This window comes from Poecilia mexicana, unplaced genomic scaffold (assembly GCF_051168715.1).
Source record: "Poecilia mexicana isolate PSO_F unplaced genomic scaffold, ASM5116871v1 scaffold_13, whole genome shotgun sequence".
Classification (NCBI taxonomy): Eukaryota; Metazoa; Chordata; class Actinopteri; order Cyprinodontiformes; family Poeciliidae; genus Poecilia; species Poecilia mexicana.
The window spans coordinates 21,943,883-21,965,286 of NW_028263382.1; the positions used below are offsets into that span (position 1 = coordinate 21,943,883).

The 21,404-nt window shown below is 38.3% G+C and overlaps 1 protein-coding gene across 1 annotated transcript in view; it reads left to right on the forward strand.

Annotated features, from left to right (window-relative positions):
- The first annotated feature begins 1,880 nt into the window (after nt 1–1,880).
- Nucleotides 1,881–21,404, forward strand: part of grm5b (glutamate receptor, metabotropic 5b) — a 52,033-nt gene continuing 32,509 nt past the window's right edge. The window contains exons 1-5 of the mRNA XM_088011884.1: nt 1,881–2,080; nt 3,374–3,826; nt 3,949–4,063; nt 15,138–15,212; nt 15,705–15,879. Coding sequence (XP_087868010.1) covers nt 1,931–2,080; nt 3,374–3,826; nt 3,949–4,063; nt 15,138–15,212; nt 15,705–15,879 — 968 coding nt within the window. The 5' untranslated portion in view covers nt 1,881–1,930. The remainder of the gene's footprint in view (nt 2,081–3,373; nt 3,827–3,948; nt 4,064–15,137; nt 15,213–15,704; nt 15,880–21,404) is intronic.

The following is a 21,404-nucleotide window of genomic DNA, read 5'->3' on the forward strand; positions in this document are numbered from 1 at the left end:
GAGTGTGCATGCGTCAGACCTCGTTAATGTCATCAGAATGTTGCAGAAATCTTTTCAGAAAAGCAGCAGTTCTTCACAGCTGCTTCAGGCGTGAAATGCTGTGGTGTTTGAGATATTGATATCATGTTGACACAGTGGTGACTCTGCTCATTCACAGTGATGTAGAACTATTCCCCAGGAAGCGCAGTACACGAGCTGGGCCAGCGTTTGTGAGGCATCAATACCTTAGGCATGTATAGAGAGCTGGTCTACAGCCAATGCTCTAGTCATCACGTTAAGCTGAAAAAATAAATGGCTGCACAGAGTGCCTCTGTAGCTACGTGACCATGTGCAAAAGCTGAAGCTTTTACTGTCACAGATTTTCTCTGAGAGAAGCCCCCTTGCTTTGTATTATTGCTATTTGCTTCTAAGTCCTTTTTCCCATCTTCACGTTGTCAAAAAAGAAAAATGTTACTCAGACACACTGATGCTAAATATTATTTTCAGATTAGATATATTTCACGAGTGTATGATTTATAGCTGACCTATCCAGGGTGTGCCACAGAAACATGCCCTGGTATGACATTGCTGTGGATATTATCTTATCGTGTGTAATATTTACATAATAATTTCTCCTTGTCTTTGGCTCAAGGAAACTTTATGCTAAGTAATAAAAATCTCTTCGGACTTTAATCAGCAACCAACCAACATTTGGCATACTGTTCAGCAAACATCTTGGCTTCTCCTGTGCCCTAACAGCAGGAATTATGAGAAAAATGCCCATTTACAACTTTGCTTGTCAAGTCAAAAGAGTAAACATGTCAAAAATGCATTAGAACCAAAAGTTTCTGACCTATTTAAGTTGAAGCTGCACGTAAGCTCGGCGTGAACGAATCCATGGAGACGCAGGGCTGCGTTCTTAATAGCAGATTTATTAAGGACGCAGCCCTCTGCTGCCTCCTTGTGGAAAACCGAGAGCGGCGGAGATACCAGCGGCTTATTGCTTGGTGCGTCTTATATATATATGTATGTTTCCAGTTTTTTTTTTTTTTTTTTAAATTTGTAGGTGCGTCTTATAGTACGGAACCCTCCAGGGGACATGAGGAATTTTTTTTCTTTTGCGTTCCCTCGCAAAACGTTTGTGCTTATTATTAACGCTTTGGTGCAAAAAACTGATTGAAAATCGATTTATTTACTGCATGTTTATGTCTGTTCAGACTCAGATGGAACGGCACTGAAAGCTGCCATTTAAACCATTTAGACTACGAACACAATAGAGACACAATCAGATGACTTATTACCCCGCGATAATAACTCAATAGTGCATGGAAAAACCTTATAAGCTTGTATTAAAGCAGAAAGTACGGCAGCCACCGTAAAAAAGGCTTACAGTATTCAATTATGCCGCATGAACTGATCAGTAGATTATTGCGAGCGAACGCAAAAGTATTGCGAGGGAACGCAAAAGAAAAAAAAAATCCTCATGTCCCCTGGAGGGCTCCGTATTATAGTGAGGTGCGCTCTATAATCCGGAAAATAAGGTATATTGAATTGCTTTGAGACTAATTGAGTTTTTTCTTCCCACAGCTTTCTGGGAACATGTCTTTCATTGACCTGTTCCAGTGGAAACCGTCTCAGCCTGGTAACTGGGGGATTGTTGAGTTGTGTCAACCATCAGTAAAATCTTTGTCAGACTCTCTCCTGCATCTTCCAGGTTGCACTGAAGCAACTGTCTCAGCTGTCCCACTAATGCTACCCCCTTGACATACAACAAACACCCTGAAAACCAAGTTGGAAATGGATAATACTGAGATGAGTTTTATTTCAAGCCTTCCACCGTGCCATCGGCTCTTGACATGGTCACCCAAGCTGTTCGACGAACACTAGTACCTTGTGACACTCGTGCACGTACAATCTGAGAGCTGCCTGTGCTTCATTACCTCAGTGGACCATGATGATGCTGTGGCTTCTGCTGCTTTTGTCAGTTTGGGCGTGGTGTGAAGGAGCTGACCCCAGTGAACGCCGAGTCGTGGCACACATGCCTGGAGACATCATCATTGGAGCTTTGTTCTCTGTCCATCACCAGCCTCCTGCTGATAAGGTGAATTGTTGTTTTTTGTGTATATCTGCAACATGGTTTCAGTGCTATAAAGTTGTAGGCCTGCAGTTTTGTCCTTGCCTGAATTTCACTACAACACCCAAAGCAATGCAAATTTGATTTTAAAGGCATGGTTCAAAATTTCTGAAAGATTTTAGATGGATGCGAGCAGGTACTGTCTGATATGGACTAAATAACTCTCTCTGCATCTTCAGTTAGTATAAATCTAGATCATATGGTCCCAGAGACAAAAGCTAACAGTTGATTCTAGAAGAACCAAGCCTAAAGGGAACTTATACTTTGTTAAAACAACAGAAATCTTAATTTTTTTTAAATGCAAATGCTGTACCATTGACATCTGAAAAGGATGCATTAGGTGCTGTGCAACCAATCATCTTCCTGTGTATATCTAATGTGAATAACTGTCTAAAAGTAAGTCATAGTAAAGACCAATGATACATATTTCACTTAAACAACTACAGTACATTCACCTTTTTATTGAAGGGAAATGCTTTAAATGTTTCACCTTAATCCTGTGAGGTTGCTTAGTGGTGGTGCAACAACTACCAAATTCATTTTCTGTGTCAATAATCATAAGTCCAATGGTAAATTATAACCTAGTGCAAAAGTTATGATTGATTAACAGTTTAGAAAATGATATTTAGATAAACCGCAATTGTGTTTTTGTTGTTAGCGTAGTTTTAAAACAGTGTTAGCCTCTACTTTGGCCCCAGATTAGCCATTAGCATTAACCTTCAGAAACAACTAATCTAGATTTACACTAAATGAAAACATAAGAATGTTACGCACTGGAGAGAAGATAGCTGCTCATAATATTTTAATAAAACCTTATTTTAAAAATTCTAAACTGTCCCTTTAATGAAGAGATAAACATTAAATTATTGTCAGTCCATTTACCAGTTATTTTTGTGGCCAAATATTCAGATATAACTTTAGAGAGAATCCTAATATTGCTTACCAAAGAAATGAAAATGGAAACCTTTTTGTCTTCTGTAGCACTATGAGCATTTCATTTCCATTAGTTGCTTCAGTAAACAATACTCACCCATTGAAATTTTGGCTTTCTTCATCCCATTACGAATAATTGGACAGAAAGAAAAAAAAACAACAAAAAACCCCCATAAACAACAGCCCATTAAGCAACGCAACCAAGTTTGAGTTCGAAAATTGGTGAAGCACTAACTATTGTCTTTTCTTAATCTGGTCATTTTTTATGATAAAAAATAAAGCATAGCACTACAACTATGAATTTGTTTTTGTATTCTGCCTGCTCAGGTTCATGAGCGCAAGTGTGGTGCGGTTCGTGAGCAGTATGGCATCCAGAGGGTGGAGGCCATGATGCATACGTTGGACCGGATCAACGCCGACCAAAACATCCTTCCCAACATCACTCTGGGCTGCGAGATCCGGGACTCGTGTTGGCACTCGGCTGTGGCTCTGGAGCAGAGCATCGAGTTCATACGGGATTCTCTTGTGTCCTCCGACGAGGCTGAGGAGTGGGGCGGTGTGACCTCGTGGGGAGGAGGAGGAGGTGGTGGCGGAGGAGGAGGAGGAGCGACAATGAAGTGTGCAGACCCATCTGCTACTCCGATGCGGGGAAAGAAACCCATTGTGGGTTTAATTGGACCGGGGTCGAGCTCTGTGGCCATCCAGGTGCAGAACCTGCTGCAGCTTTTCAACATACCGCAGATCGCCTACTCTGCCACCAGTATGGACCTCAGTGACAAGGTGAGCCAGCCTGTCTCAGAGGGAATTGGTTGATAAATTGAAACGTGGATTAGTTAATACAATTTCACCTCAGTTAATTGCTAATTTATTCACTATTCCACTCATTCTTTGCTTTATTTCAGAGCCTTTATAAATATTTTATGCGAGTGGTCCCTTCAGATGCTCAGCAAGCACGAGCCATGGTGGACATTGTCAAACGATACAACTGGAGCTATGTGTCTGCTATCCACACTGAAGGTAAAACTAAACCCTTAAAAGAATCTTAAGGTCTGATGATGCTGCCAAGATACCAAGGTGTTTACATGTTACATTTTCTTTATTTAAAATAAGAAAACAACAATTAATCCTACGGCTTCTAGAGCCTTCTAACACATTTATTATCGAAGTTATTTTTATCGTAATATTTGTTTATTGTTGTTACTGTATTTTTAGAACACAAAGAAGAAAAACATAGATTGAACTTCAGCTGTATTCAGTGATTTCTAAACTCATGGTTTTGAAACTGGGCCTTTTTTTCCCCCCACTTTGATACTGCAATCCGACCCATGGCTACTATTCACATTTCTTTGCTCCAGTATACGCACAATGTCCAAGGAGCAATGCGAACTATATAATGTCATATTAGAAGGTTCTTATTTAACCAAAGAGAAAAGGAAAGTAAAACGAGCTTAAAAAAATAAAATAGGGTTATTTTACTAGTTGAAACAACTCTGCAGTCAGCAGTCAGCAGAGTTGTTTAAGGCTGACGTTTTCACCTTACGAAGGTGAGGATGGTAGAAATTGAATTGCATTGGCTGGGCTGAAGCCTGCCAGAAAGCTGATAAAGCAGTTGTGTCCAAAACTAGGGAAGTAGATTAGTAGGTGATGCCTGCAGGACAGTCTGAACAAAAAGGTCAGGGGAAGCAGAGCAGCAGCTATGCCAGAGTAGATAGAGTGCTTGGTGGTTTTGATTGAGAAAGAATCGCCGTGAATAAATACCCAAAAGTCTAGAGAAAGGCTTCGGAGAAACAGGCAGAGACCTATGGGAAGGTTTTATGCTATGACTATTTTTTTTTTAAAGGAAAAGGAAATAATCCTTCAGTTTCCCTTCTTCATTGATTGACATGCCGGGACGTCGAGTTACTCAGTCGCCCAGTTTACTGCTGGGAAATGGTGGAGATAGTGCGGCTACTGGCTGAGGTGGAGGACAATGCGATCCAATCTCTGCGGATGTCCACAAACAGGGTTTGCTGTTCCTGAAAAGCGATAAGCACAGACATTCACAGAGAGATACACCTTTTCACTTAAAAGACTTTGTCATCGGGCTTTTCAGATGTCTATTTTGCTGGAGTTGCCGTGTGTGTGTGTGTGTGTGTGTGTGTGTGTGTGTGTAAGGGTGGTATGTCTCTATGAAAGCACAATATGTCCAATCAACATATGGTGTGACAGCTTTATGAAGGCATTCAGATAATGGGGGGATGGAAGTGGAGCGTATGATTTATAATATAAATGAGGAAAAATAGCTGATGCTGAACTTTATGAAATTTATTTAACAAGCATGATTGGCTTTGCATGTAGAACTGCAGCTCACACATCTAAAATACTTTGATTTATGTATGATTTACGAAGACTCTCAGATTTCAAAGGTTGCCCATTTCGTTCTTAGCCCAAGATCAATTTTTCTGTATAAAGACAAAACTGTTTTGGTTTTGTTGTCGTCCAATAGAAGTTTGTAAAATGAAAAAATAGAAATAAAAGATGTCACAAAATTTGTGGGGGACTTACAATCCAGATAAATTGCCTGTTCATGAGGAGATGAGAAGAGATAAAAGAGAAACACTCCTCTCAGCAAACTAATTAAGCAGTAGGATGTTCAGCTAATTAAATATCTAATCCATCACAGCCATTTCAAATATACTATGTAAAAGTATTTACTCTCTCAATTTTTTTTGTCTTACCTAAATGTTCAGATCTTGAGACTAATTTTAACATCAGACCAAGATAACCAGAATAAGTACAAAATCTAGTTCGCAAATAATGATTTCATTCAGCAAAGGAAAAAACATGTTTCCGAACCAAACCTGTGCAACAAGGGTCATATATATTGATGGCATTGCTTTATTCTCTTAATATATGTCACAATCATTTCAAAACATATTCCTGTATTTACCTTGGTTAGCTTTGTCTAAATTTCAAATTTGCTTTTTTGATCTGAATCGTTTTAAGTGAAACAATAAAAAAAAAAAGCAAAAACTGAAAAAACTCTGTAAGGGTGTGAATATTTTCTCCCTGCTACAGGTCTCTATTTTGTTCTTGACATATTATGCAAGACATCTTAATGGGAGGATGTCTTTGAAACAGACATATATTGTGTCCATTTAAATAGACACAATAGATGTCTATCTATTGTGCAACAAAGACATTCTTTAGTGTGGGGATATGAAAGACTAAAGGATGCCTCACTATTGTGCTTCTGTGCTCAGTTTTGTTGTTATACATAAATATGATTGCCGCAGAGGTACAGTAACTTATTTATTTACTAATGGCTGATATGTTTGCAAATTTGTATGTTTTCCGATGTGTGGGAGAAACGCCAAATGCAGGCAGACGAAACAGAATCTGTGTCTGAGTGACTGGTCTGATCAGGGAGGATTTTAGTGAGTTCAGGCTCATCCTGAAGGAATCGCACCATTTCCATGTTTCAGACTGATTAGGTTGTGATTTGAGTCTCTATTGGGACAGAAGCCCACAAGACTCAGAAATAAAACAACTTTATTGAGCCAATTGTTTCCAAGGCTTCACTCAGAAGAGTCATACACCAATGACTCAAAGAAAGAAGCAATGTTATTTCATTTCAGGACTTATGGGAAGCAGGGTTGACCTTGTTATGCACGTCTGCTGTCATACTAACTTTGTCCACTGAGAAAATAGTTTTTCATATTGAAGTTAGCAGAGACAAGCTGATGCCTGTGCAGGGATTATTAGTGCTATTAAAAATGGGGAGCACTATAATATTTTAAGCCCTTTTGGGCAAAACACACATCCACACGCTCTTAAATTAAAATGACCCCATTTCAAAGTCATCAGTTTGCACCCAGCAACAGTAAAAAAAAAAAAGAAAAACCTGGTCATGACTGTCATTCAAGTTTTACCTCAGTTTCTCTTACGGATTTAGGTCAAAACTTTGACTGGGCCATTTTAACACATTAATAGGCTTTAATCTGAGCCATTCCTTTACAAGATGGTTTTCTGTGCCCATCCATTGTGTTTTGCATGTATACCAAAAAATATTTAATTTTGGCCTCTTCCACATGTTTGCTATGTTTCCCCCACTGCCAGTTGATATCTGTACTTTTTTCTTGCAGCTTGTTTTGAACAGTAAGTTTCTTATTGCCATTCATCAACAATAAAAGCAAACAGGGGTAGTATGTGAGCTCTTCAAAGTTAGAGAGGTTGTCTCATAACCCATCCCAGCTCATTAATATTTATGCACGTCTGTGTATATTCTCTTAAACAGTCTTACCTGAAAACCAACTTGCATTTAAAAAGATGTTGTGGTATATTTATCCCCCTGCATAAGGAGTCAGGAATAACATTTGTCTCGTGTTTGACGTTACCATTTTTCCTTGGCCCCGACTAATCTCCATACGAACGCGTTTCTGGGAGCTTGCCTTTTAATTTTAGCAACAAGACGAGACGCGTGTGGTGTTGCCGTGTGGGAATTTCAGGTGTGCTTGTTGCGCTGTGTACAAATGTGTATGTTTGCCAGAAAAGTGTTGGGATTTTTGTACTCGCACAGACAAGCTGGTATAACCTTGGTGTGACATTCAGTGTCAGGCGTTGCCTTTGTTTAAAAAAAAAAAAAAAAAAGGAAAAAAAAAATACACAAGCAAACCCAGGCACCCAAAAGAGAGGAGGAAGATGAAGAAGACTGAAAGGATTAGGAAGGAAAGAGAGGAATGAAGGTAAATGAGTGGAAAGCTTAGGATAGGAGAGCAATCAGCATTCAGAAGATACCAAATGAGAGAAAGACTGGTATATGTGTGTGTGCGTGTGTGTGTGTGCGCGCGTGTGTGAGAGACTCATTAATTTCTATTACCGTTTCACATCTGGGAGCCAAAGACAGGGGACACTGATGTACCCGAAGCTGAATAATACATGTAATATCAGCACAATGATTACACTGAAGTAATGAAACACTACTGGACAAGGATGGAATATTTGAGAGAATAACTTTGTGATCCTGAATATTTTGTGTGGTACATGCATACAAAAGTGTGAGTTGCATCCTGTTTGTTTCACTTCTCCATTTAAAGTCCGCAAAACAAAACAGTGTTCTAGCAATATCTCCGGAGACTCAAAACTTTTTTTTTTTTTACTTTCGCACATTTACTAAGAAAGTTGGGTTGAGTATGAATTTATTGATGAGTCATTCATTCATTTTGTCGCCATTCAAGATGCTTTATAAAATTTCCTGCGGCTTGTAGAAGTTGTTTTCTAATTTTCTGTTTTCCTTTTTTGATGCTTTTCCTCATATTTGAGAAAAAATGACCAATAAGACACTTTAAGCATTTGATATCAACCAAGTAGAAGTTGCTGAAGCATAGTTCTTAGATGAACTGCAAAGCACAAGTAAGATATAAAGCAGTAATAAAAAACAGCAAAGGGCTTTTATATTCTACTGGGTAAAAGGTATGAAATGACTTAAAACACATTGCTGCATAAATAGATTTCCACTGAGCTCTGTGGAGCTTCATTAGTCAGATGAGTGGAATCGGAAAATCATATTTCTTTGCTTTCTTTCTGTAACTGTATTTAAGGTCCGAAGTCTCATTTCTCCATATGTGGTCACCTGAAGTAGCGCCTCCTACTGATCAAGATTCTAACTTACTTGTGATGTTATGTGCAATGAAAGAGATGCAGAGTTTTACCATTTCAAATTTAAGTGTATTTGCAATGTAGTTATTAACAACAGATTGTCAGAAGCATTTGAACAAATAAATAGTCAAGTGAAACAAATTCCCTAATTAGATACATGCAATTTGCCAAAAGTGTCGATTTGTTTTTGCCACCAGAGAATTCAGAAATTAGCAACGGGGAAACTTGCTCTGATAGTCAAGTTTTTACAACTCTGATTTCTAAAATTGTGAAATGCTTAAAGTGTGATGAACTTTAGTAAAAATGTGTCTGCTGCATAGTATTCACACAAACATACAAAACAAACATCTGTCACAGACGTCTCAAAATATACAGTAATGCTTTTGTTTCAAACAGATTAGTAAATTTGTCTTGCAGTTATTTTGATACACAGCAGTTTTCAGACACTAACTGTGGAAAATATTTAACGTTTTGCAAAGGGGCTTTACCTGTTTAGCAGAGGTGCTGCTTGCAGAATTACCTTTATAGGAGTGGAGGGTGTTCCTTTGGTTCCCAATGCATAAATATATTTTATTGGGAGTATGCGATGACCTTATCCTGTTTCAAATAGTTAATGATAAAGCACCAATAATTACTTGCAGTATGAGTCACAATCATCCCCTCCAACAACAAGGTCAGCATGTTGTCTTTTTTTCCTTGCCTTTGCCGAGACTTGACTTTCTCTGCTCGGCTCTGTTGAGTTCTGCTCAATTGAGCTCATTGACCTGAAATTTCATGTGTCACCCACCCTCACTCTAACCGCGATTGATCAATCTCTCAATTAATCAAGATGCCAGGCTTCTCTCCACCTCTGCTTCTGTTCAAGTGTGCTCTTTTAGTCTTTTTTCACTTTTTCCTCATTTCTGTCTCTTGTTTCTTGTTGATGAGTCTTTTGGTTCGGATCCTGTTGATCCCCTCTACGCCTCTGTTCTCCTGGTTTTATCTCTCTTTCTGCTTCCATTGTCTGTGAATCATTTTTGTTTTCCTGTCCCTTTACCTTCTGTAAGTGAAGGTAAAGTTGGTATGGGAGGACAGTGTAGAGAAGGACATAATGCATGGAGAAGAAGAAAGCCTTCTGCCAAATAATTTGTCATGCTGGTAGTAAAACATCCCGAGATGTGAGGATTCAAAGAGGCTCGTAAAAAGATTCAGGCAGGTTCTGAAATACCTCATTACCTTTGTGTTTCATTGATCACTGGTGACTGGAATAGACTTTCTGTTAACATATTTAAGGGTTTGAAGCTATTTTGGACTAATTTATGACAAGTGATCAAGCTAGGGAATCCATTTAGAACCATAAAACTCCCAATCCCATCCCCAACTGGGAAACGGAGCATAACACTCAGTATAAATAAGCAGTTAATAACAGGTTTACATAATATCCATAACCTCTACTGTAACCTTTGCACATTTTTACAATCTTTTGCCAACACCATGCATATCTCTGTACTCTTTTAGTTCTTAAATTCACCATGTGAAACACATTTAATATATTACACACAGAGATTAATTTTGATTGAAACTTACAACAAAAATTCTGTCTCCTGATAAGTTGAATACTACGTATGACCAGTAAAAGAAGGATTTTAAAAATACAAAACTGTGGGCAAATGAGTAGAAAAAAGATGTATGCTGTACATTACCTGCTGTCAGTATCTGACTGTTCCTCTTTTTGTATGAATTACTGCATCGATTTGGCGTGACATGCAGGCCATCAGTCTGTGGCTCTGCAGAGACGTAATGGATTTGATAACAGGTTGCTTGCACTGATGTTCTTCGTCTTTCTTTGGTCGGTACTCCTAAGAAAGACTAATGAAGTTTCCACATTACTGAGTGTGGAAACTTCATATGTGACGTTAAACACCTTGGATTCTGTACCTCTTCAATCTTCTTCCAGACTCTTGGAGCTTGATTTTCCAAATCAAATGCAGACCTAATTTTTATTTGAAACCAGCATTTGAGCCACTTATCAACACTCACTTAGTCCAGTTCAGAAATGCCCCCTTGTTTCCCAGCCCTCAATAAATACCCCTTCCTCAAATGATCCCTGTTCCTTAAGTACACTCTTAAGTACACCTTTTCCTTAAGCTCAACCTTCCATTAATATGCTTAAATATAGCACTTTGTGAAAATCCCTTGTTTAGAAATGATCTTTTTGTAGTGTCAAGCCAGCAGTATTGCTCGTGACAGTGTAAGCCATTCGATGGCTATAACAAAAACTATTGTCTATTAAAAATCTGTCTTGTTTTGGTTTTATTTAGTATTCAAATTTCCTAAAAGAAAACCTCTGTTCTGTGTTGGCGTCTAATGAATTTATGTAATTAATTTTTTAAATTCAGATAATGAAATTAATTACCTATTTTGTTGATTACTGATTTTTTTTTTTTAAATGCACACGCATATAAATTATTTTATATACGTCTGAGGAAACTTTAATGCTTTTCCAAACACCTCGACTGATGTGATGAACCATTTGAGGAAGTCTGGGAGAAGATGGGGGGGGGAAGGAGAAAGATCAAGAAGAATGCGAGACGGCTGGGGCCCTTAACGCAGTAAAAAAAAAAAAAAAAATGAGAAAAGAATCACTACATGTTTTTCTCAGAGTTAAGCTTTGACAGGAAGGAGAGGGGAAGCAGAAAATGAGGATGGATTTCAGGGTGAGCCACAGGCAGCGGGGGAACTGAAGGCCTAAAAGCCTCCTGCCTCTGTATACGAGTTATATTGCTTTTATTTTTGCCTCTGTGATAAAACAGAGTACCACTTGTTTGAAAGATATAAATATACGTCCTCAGTGAGATTAATAAGGATAAATTCAGTTTAATTAATCCATTATGCAACAGTAAAATGTTTTAATGTGGAACCTTAACTGCTTACTGAAATTTGAAAGTTAGGTCAATTTCTATGGAACTCTTTTATTTCCATATCTATCATATTAATAACAATAGTGATGCCTGATATGGTCTCCAGAGCATGTTTTGCATTAACAGATAGGACTGTTCATCCTTTGTTTGTAATAATAAGAAATAATAATAATAATAATAATATGCTCCTGCTGCCTTTCTATTGTCCAAAGTCAGTCTGCTCTATCCCATTTGACATTAACAAGATAGTTTCCCTTCATTGGGTGATAGTGGAAAAACCATCAGTTTCTAAAATACTTCAGTCCTCTAAATCCACATTCTTCACCGTTTTGTTGCTCAGTTTCAGCCTCTGCAAGTCTTATTGTGCATAACTGAATGCATTGGGTTGCTGCATTGCGACCGACTGATTTAATGTGTAAACCGCCGTACGATTGAACAAGTGTGCTTAATTAAGTGGAAAGTGAGTGTACGTCTGACTTGATACACACAGCTACCATCTTCAGTAAGCCTGCCTCTAGCTCCTGATGTTTTCATGTGGCTTGCATGTTTGTTTTTGTGAGTCACTGATATATTGGCTTGTAAAATATCGGAGGCTTTGCAAGTTAATTGAGTCTGAAGAAAACAGAAAAAAGTTGTTGTTCTACATAAAGTTAGGGCTTTGGGCCCTTAAAACCTAATGACTAGTGACTCAGCTGAGCTTCGCCCCACACTGAGCTGTCTGGGGTTTCTGAGCACAGTCCATGAGCAAGTCCCATGGCATGACAGACAGGGAGTTGCAGCAGCCAAACCAGTTTGTCTTTTGATTTTGAAAATGACTTAAATTGTTAGTGAAAACCCACATTTGCTAATGCAACAGAGTAAAATTCATGGCCTAAAATGCAGCTTTGCAAGCCTTTCACACAAAATACCCTATGGCTTTTAAAAAATGCCAGTTACTGCATCACAGACAGTAAGCAGACAAACAATAAATGTTGGGAAAAAGAGCTTACCATGTGAAACGGTTATGATAATGCCCTTACTGGGAACTGGATGCAACACGTGGGATCCAATTTGGACATCCACATGATAAAAAAATGTGGGTTTTGTAGAAATAATCCCACAAATGGAAGAAATTTTCGACGCAGTAGTCATGGGACTGCATGGCCCATGCTGTCTTCTTTGTGGTTCTGACCTGTTTCAGATTGATGAATGGATATGCGTGTGTGTCGAGTGTATTTGTGGGAGGTGTGCTAGCAGTATTTAATAGTACCCAGGCGTATGTATGTGGAGGACAGAAACAGACGAATGGAGAGAGTCTGAAAAGAGACGGCCTTCCACATAAATTCTGACTCCAGAATGAAGTAGGTTACAAGCTCTATAGATTGGGATAATTGTGCCACAGCGAATGTGTGAGCGACAATGTGTGTGTACGTCTCAAAGTACACATGGGAAGGATGGTCTCTGCCATCTGTCTCCCACTCCTCTCACTGAGACACTAATTACAGGACTTTACACTTCACTCCACCAGCCTCATCATTGGTCTAACTACACACACTGTGAGCTGTACGGTGGTTTGGGATCAGGAGCCTTTGTCTGTTTCATTTCCCACGGTTCCCTTGTCTTTTCTCTCTGTTCTCTTTTTTTCCACATAATGATCCAGGTCTTCCTTTTTTCATCTATATCATTTCATATTTCTCCTTATTTTTAAATATAAATTTATGTTGAAAACAGATCAGTAATGCTCAGTTAGAAAGTCGTTGGTGTTTTGGACATGTTAGAGGTTTAAAAACAGAGATAGACTGGAGAGCTTTGATAGTTCCTTCAATCAAGTGGGGGAGAGTCAGAGTTAGGAACCAGAGAGGGGAATCCTATCACATTCGTTGCCAGTGTGCACAACCATTCATTAGCATAAATTTCAGGTCACCCACTTTCCCTGGCAAAGAAAGGGGAGCCACGATGGGGATATGCTTTCACTGGCATGAAGTCAAACTGCTAAGGGTGGTCCAGAAGAAACCAAGCTGCTGCTGTCAGTACACACAACGTGTGCAAAAGTATTCCTACCTCTTAAATGTTCTCACATTTTTCAAATTAAAACCACAAATTTCAAGATATATATATATATATATATATATATATATATATATATATATATATATATATATATATATATATATATATATATATATATATATATATATATATATAGTTTTTTTTCTTTTTTTTTTAAATTGTATTTTATGTAGTTAAACAACACAAAGTATCTTTCTCATATTTGTGAAAATACAATAAGACAAATGTGGCTTGCATACCCCTTGATGACCTCCTTTTAAGATGCTTGATTCAGAAGTCACCTAATTAGCAACACAGAGTCCAGGTGTGTGTTGCTTAATCTCAGGATAAATACAAAAAGTGAAGGCCTCAGAAGTTTGTTAGAGAACAAAGAACTTCATGGAGACCAAGGAATACAGTAGACAGATTCGGGAGGAAAATATGGAAATGTTTTTAGGCAGCCATGGGATACAAAAAACATGTGAAAACATTTAAACGTCTCACTGAGCACTGTTCAATACATTATCTTAAAATGGAAAGAGTGTGGCGCACCTTAGCCTGGCCCTTGCTTTCCAGCATTGCTTGATTCTTCTGTCCCGTCAGCGCTCTTCTGGGGATTCTCCCAGTAAGATGGATTTCTCAGGATATATTTCATCTGGGCCATTCAGCTAATTTAAGGAGTTGTGAACGATGATGTGGATTTTATGTGATGTTTTAGAACTGCAGTCTGCCTATGGTTGTCGTTACCAACAGCAGCAGAAGAAGTGAATGAAGCTGTTCAGTCTGTGTTGGCCACGCTTCCAAATATTGAGGAATAAAAGTCAGAGCAAGAGGAATGTTTGGGACATTTTACTGCTGGCAAAGAAGTCGTTCGGCTCGGCACTGCGAGGGTCGAAGCACTTTGCCTCTGTACGAAGCAAAGTGTAGTGTAGGTTTTTACCTCGTTTCTATCAAAACAATAACCATAAACATCCAGACAGAGAAACAATGATATCATTTAGATCAAAGCATATTAGAAGGACCCAGTCAAAAGTCAAATCTAAATCTAAGAAGGAATATTTGGTAAGAGTTGGCAATGGAGGTTTAAAATTGCTTTTCATCCAATCTGACTGCGCTTGAGCTGTTCTGCAAAAAAGATCTTGAGAAAAAAGATTCACCTCTGGATCCGGAAAGCTTTAAATTGCAACTAAAGTTGGTTCTACAAGCAATGTTTACTCAAGATAGCGCAACGCACATTCACACCACACTCGTTATACTTTTATTTTAAAAGAATTTGAAAAAGCAGGCATCTTTTTTCTTTTTCTTCCGAATTATGACCCGTTGTTTTGGCTTATCGTATAGAATAAAAAAAAGTGTTGTCATTGTTTCATGAAAATGTTGAAGAGTTCTACCGATGAACTATGAATACTCTTGCAAGACACCTGAATTCATCTGTATAGTTGGATTTTTTTTTCCTCTGCTGTTGTGAAAGTAATTTTATCCCGGCACTAACACCTTTTTTGGCTGTCGTTTTCTTATTTGTCCAGGAAACTATGGTGAGAGTGGCATGGAGGCATTCAAAGACATGGCGGCCAAGGAGGGCATCTGTATAGCCCACTCAGGTAAAGATGGCAGAGGTCAAAATACGTAACTAGACAGAATTTATCATGAAATATATTGACTTAATGTTTGAATTGGGATTAATTTTAATGTTATCTTAATTTAGTGTTTGTTCAGACACAAAGATAATGAAGGAGAATACATCTACAAGAGATTGAATTCCCACTAAGTGCTGTTTATGCATGTGAAAGAGCACTTCTGTCAGTTATTGTTTTTGTCTATTTGCTACCTCCTATGGCTAATATTGTCAACACTAATAAGCTAGCACATTACTTCCTAACACCCATGATAGACATCCAGTAAAAAAGGAAGTTTTTTGTTTTATTTAGTAAAAAAAAAAAAAAAAAAAGCCTTTTTCACTAAATATTTCCACTTTTTATTTGTGAAGGAAAGACATTTCAAATTCCCAGGATCTTCTTTTTAGGTGAGGGGATAAAAAACAAGCACATCATAAGGGTCAGAGACTTATTGCTCTCTCACGATTTTTGCTCTAGGTAAAATCTGGAGCAACGCTGGAGAACAGAGCTTTGATCGTCTGCTGTTGAGACTGAAGGCACACCTGCCCAAGGCCAGAGTAGTGGCGTGTTTTTGTGAAGGCATGACCGTTCGCAACATTCTCATGGCGATGAAACGCAAGAAAGTGGTGGGAGAGTTTCTCCTCGTCGGCAGGTCAGTTTGACTTTAAAGCGACTTTCTGTTGTGCTGATTGATATTTTATTCCCTGTAGGTCCCCTAGGAAAAACAGGCTCGCCTTCTCAACCCACACTGAGTCCTCTGAAAATGAAACATATAAAACCCAGGCAAAAAAAAAAAAAGCATTACAGAGATAAGAAAACCGGCCAAAAATAATTTGGGAGGAATTCACAAAAGCAATGCAATTTGCTTCATATTTTGCATTCACTATATTCCTTACTTCTGCATCAGATTTACAATGAAAGTTGCATTAAACTAATGAATACATGTCTATCAGGCAATCTCACTTGCAAAGAATGGGCATTTGGAGATTCTGAATCCCAGCCCAGTCCTTTAATAAAAACGATGTCATTCATCTTCTTAAAAACTCAGTAGGTGTAAATCACAGTAAAGTAACACGATTAGTTTAATCTGTTTTATATCCACCTCGACTCGCTCCCTGAAGATGTTTTAGATTGTGCAGTATCACTTTTTCTCCACAGCAACAAGATATGTCAACAAATACAGATTCAGTTTTCAATAAACTCACGCCTGTTGACATCCTTTCTTTGAATCAGACGGCAGTGCAAGACTAAAATTGCATTTTTTTCATCTCTGTTTTGAGAAGCAATTTGCTCAATGATCTTCTTTTTTCTTTTAGTATGAGAATTTGACAGATGTGTAAAGGATTGTTTGTGGAACATAGACACGTAGTTTCATGAGTGTGCCCTCATATGCCAAATATACATTCTTTTTGATTTTGCAAATTAATCGGACATAATGCTTTTGTGTCACTCAGAAATGTTCCCCCGGTTCATTTCCCAGTAAAAGAAACATTGAAAAAGGACATTCATTACATGTTAATCTGTGCATTTGTATTTCTGAAAGCTCCGCTATAGCAGCCTCAGCTTTGGTTGTCATGCCAACTGTTAATTAACATAGGATGAATAATTATTTCAACACCTTTTGTTACCCAATTTGTAGTCAGCAAAACAGGTCTATGATAGAATGGGAACGGTATTCTGTGATTTGCATTAAAGCACCAAAAACCTAATTCTTTTCAATTCTACTTCTCCCCCAGAGATCAGAGCTGTGTGTTTCAATCATCGTAGCCCGCATCATTTGTGTTGTCATCGCCAGCATGACGCTCATTATCATCTCACTCATCCCACACTCATCACTCTCCTCATCTCCAGCATCCTCATCATCGTCTTTCTCTGGCAACTGAGGTAAAAACATTGACCGCAATGAATCTGTTGTCTGTCTAGGAGGTGAAACCAAACTGGGAAAGAGAGAGACTCTAATATAGAGATGTGTATTCTGTTCTCATAAAGTTAAAGAAGAGCTTTATGTGCAACTTTGATAAACAAAAGCTTTTAAGTTGACTGTATTTTAAAAAAAATGCAATTAGAAAAATGATCGAATGATCTTCCAAGGCACTCATATAGAGTTGCTTCCTAAGACTTCACTTGCAAAATGATTTACTTTATAGAATAAGGATTCTGTGCAGAAAAGCAGGCAATTACATTTTTTATTAAATCTTTTAAAAGGTCTTTTGCTGCAATATCAGTAATTTAAGGCTACAACAATCTCAAATAAAGCATCACTTCATGTCTGTTACTCCTCTGTGTCTGGCCAGTCAGATTTGATCCAGTCCAGTTAATTGAATATTAGGCTCCATTAGCATCTATATCATAAACGGACTGCACTTACAAATTAGACCCGGTCATGGGTGGGTACCCCACTCATCGGGGGTCTGCAGAGTGAAGTTCTGATTAAGCCATTTGAGCAGACGTTCATTTGGCATTGGATAATTACGTTACCAAAAGAGCATACAGATGATGATGATGCAGATTAATCCATTTCCTTGGACAGATGGTTTGAAAATACCTGATGACGTGTTTTTTTTTGTAAGGGTTTAAAACATCTTAAACTTGTCTGGCCTGTCAGTTCTATGGCCTGTCTCTTTTTCTACTATTATGAACAAAAGATATTTAATTCTACATATCTGGATTTTCTATTGCGTTCTAACTTTTCCTGAAATTTTGGCTTTAATATTGAATCTAATAATGCAGTAATGGAGGAGGAAGTGTGTTGTTTTATATTTGTGATATTATATTACAAAAAAAATCCTCAGTTCAATTCAGCATTAAAATTGATACAGATTTAGTGTTCACCTTTTACTTATGGCTTTAAATGCCAAAGTAACGTTTAACTTCTATATTTTTGCTCGATTCAGTGAAAGTGTCAGTGGCACAGTGTTAAATTATAACATCATGGATTTATTTCTCCCATACAGTTGGCTAAGTAAATAATAAACACTGAATTAAAGTACCTAGCTAACTTCCATGCTGTGCGTCTGCAGACTTACATGCAGACGCACAGGCACACCTATTTGCTCCAGTCTATTGATTGTTTCAGTCCTATAATTCCTTGTGGTGCCACAGGGCTGCATCCTCATTAATGAGTGGCTGGGTTGAGATATACGACTGTTGGCATACATGACTCACAGCCTGGTCTTTACACACATTAACATGCATGGCGTTTGAGATCACAAACCGGCATTCGATCACGTCAAGTTAAGAAACGATCTGCTATTTTCCTTTCTGTAAAATGCTCTCCACTCACTGGACAGTGAGGTCTTACTAATGGCAGACACAGATCACTTTACGCGTCTCTTCCAGCCATATCTTTTAACTGGTTTGCAGTTTGTTATAATATCTGTGACTTATGTAGTGACATAATAGGGACATTCTTTTCTTTTATGGTCTGGACTGTTATTACAGTGTGATCTATGTGTTGCTTCCAAGCCCAGCCTGCACCCCCTGACCTGTTGGTGTGTGTCATCTCCATTTCTGCGATTTATGATCTGTTTTTTTTTATTTTTTATTTTTTATTTTTTTATGATTTGCAGCAGCTCTGCATCGCATGTCCTCCTGATGCAATCTATACTGTATATAATATTAGCATTAACAAAAAAGGGGGAAAAATCTCCTCATTGGTTTGTCAAAAATGATTAGAGAATGACTTAAAAATCTCACAGGTTTTGTAGCATGCCCTGCAGTTTTCGCTGTGTAGGTGAATTGCCATGGCAGCCAGAATATAACCAAGGCCAAATTTTTTGCATTTAGGAACTCTGCTGAAAGAACGGCTGCGTTGGTGAATGAATCGAACACAACAGTAGTTTGAATCAGAAGTCAAGCAGACTCTCTCTGGAGATCATCCCACATAAGTCTGCACCCCTTCTGTCTGCTGTTGCCATGGAAATATCCTCAACCATATTTGGATGAATCCAGCATAGCAGCAGGGCGATACTACATGCGGCGCATGCGCATGTGTTTATGTGAATGGGTTTGTGCATGCGTGGGTGATCTGTGTGTATAAGTCTGCATGACTGGATCCATAAACGTGTTTTGTTTGAAACTGTTTGCTCGTACAAAACAGATAAACGACTGAAAACGCACTTATTAATAATATGATTATGATTCATTTTTTGACCTTCATGAGCAGCTTTTCTTCCTGTGTTTTCTTGTTTTTTCTCCACTTTCTCAGGGCTTTATCGTTACATCACCGTTTCTCTGCGTCCCTCATTGAATCCACCTGTCTGGATTCTGTCAGACTGGAATCGTGTCTAGTGCAGTATGATTATTTACTCAAGGTCACAGCGCTCCACCTTCCCAAATGACTCAGTTTTGGCATTCTTGAGGTTTTCAGTTAGGGAAAAATTAGGAGGAGAGATTTGAGTGTCTCAAATCAGAAAGTTTGTGAAACAGATTTTAGCGTTACACACATGTTGTCCAAAAGAAATTAAACCGTTAGAGCAGGCAAACCAGTGGTTAACGAACACCTCAGAAAGAAGGGGATGATCGCCACTGAGGCATTATTGTTTTCCTAAAAGTTACCCGTCTAAAAGTGAAAAATTGGACTGTGAAATGTGATCATCAGGGTTCTACAATACACCTACTGTGTGTTCCTAGAGAGTCTGTTTCTGGCTGTGAGTGGATTTGAGTCTTTGTTATGTTTACTGCTGCTATGGTAATTTGCCCGTGTCATTTAGTAGGGGAAATGATGGAAATTAATCCCGCTCCATTTTTCATATGTTTGTGAAAAAGCATCGCTAATGAAACACTGATGAATTTGCTGTAATGAATGATGGATCCTTAAGAGGGGAGGGTGAAGATAAAGAGAATGTTGTTCTGTTACAGGAGTGATTCTGCAGTCTCTTCTACACACACTTCAGGTCGGGTTTGTTTGAGTTACGTATGTGTTTTAAAATTTAGAATTTGACATGTCTGACAGCTTCTGCACTATTCTGGCTTTGACTCTCCTCATTGCTATCTATATTGTGGAAAACTACCATGTTTACAGCTTGGGCGTTTTTGTTCCACTGCTCTGTCCTCCCTTATAAATGTCGGTATTTATTATGCAGATTAGCAAAATTAAGCATAATTGAGTATAATTTTGACTGCATGATGGTTGCAAAGTGTTTCCAATTCAGTCCTTTGCATTTGTGGAATATGCATTAACCCGCATTAGGGGGATAAATACAGCATCTTGACAACATTAGGACCAGATGTGGTCAGAGACAAATTCACAGCAATATGCAAAGGGACAACTCTACATTTTCCCACAATAATCACAGATGTTTGGTGAACCTTGTTGTTCCGAGGGTCAGCTTGGAACACAGAGGAGACTTTACCTTTTTTTTTTTCATTTTTTCCTTTGTTTTTTATTTTTATTCTTTTTTTAAAATATGCATTATAGTTAATTCTGACATGACTTGAAATACAAGTCAGCTGTTGACAATTTCAGCATTTCGTACTTACTTTCTTGCCAATGCCAACTTATTTTAAAGCACATCTTAAAGCTGCTGTATGTGACTTTTGTAAAAAATATGTTTTTTACATATTGGTTGAAATGATCATTGTGTTATGACAGTATAAGACAGATAATCTGTGAAAAAAATCAAGCTCCTCTGCCTTCTTTCATTATGCCCACAAACGGCAGAAACACACCACTCAGTCAGAAACAACCAATCAGAGCCAGGAGGAGGGCTTTAGTGCTGTCAATCACTCTCATGCTCACCCTCTTCCCCTTGCTTTCTGCTATGCTGGTTCACCACAACTTTAACCTGCCGTGAGTCCTCAGACTATTTAGCATATAGGCATCGATGGCTGGAACGGAAAGTCATTTCTCCATCATTAGCACGTTGACTAATAGCACTAAGACACTCCTCATGGCTCTCGATGGTTGATTTTGACCAAGAGTGGTGCATTTTTGCAGACTACAGTAGTAGCATTGGAAGAAGAAGTTTGTCCCGCAATCAGTGGGTTGCCAATTTTCTATCTGTATTGGTAAATTGTTCCACAAAATGGTTCCAGGCATACCTGCCTTAGTAGTCCAAACAAAGCCATTTTAATCCTGGTCATATTGAATTTTAGATTTTAGGAAACTGAATTTCTAAAATATAATAGATCCCATAGCGCTCAGTTGGATCACTTTGCTAGACAAAGGGCCTTCAT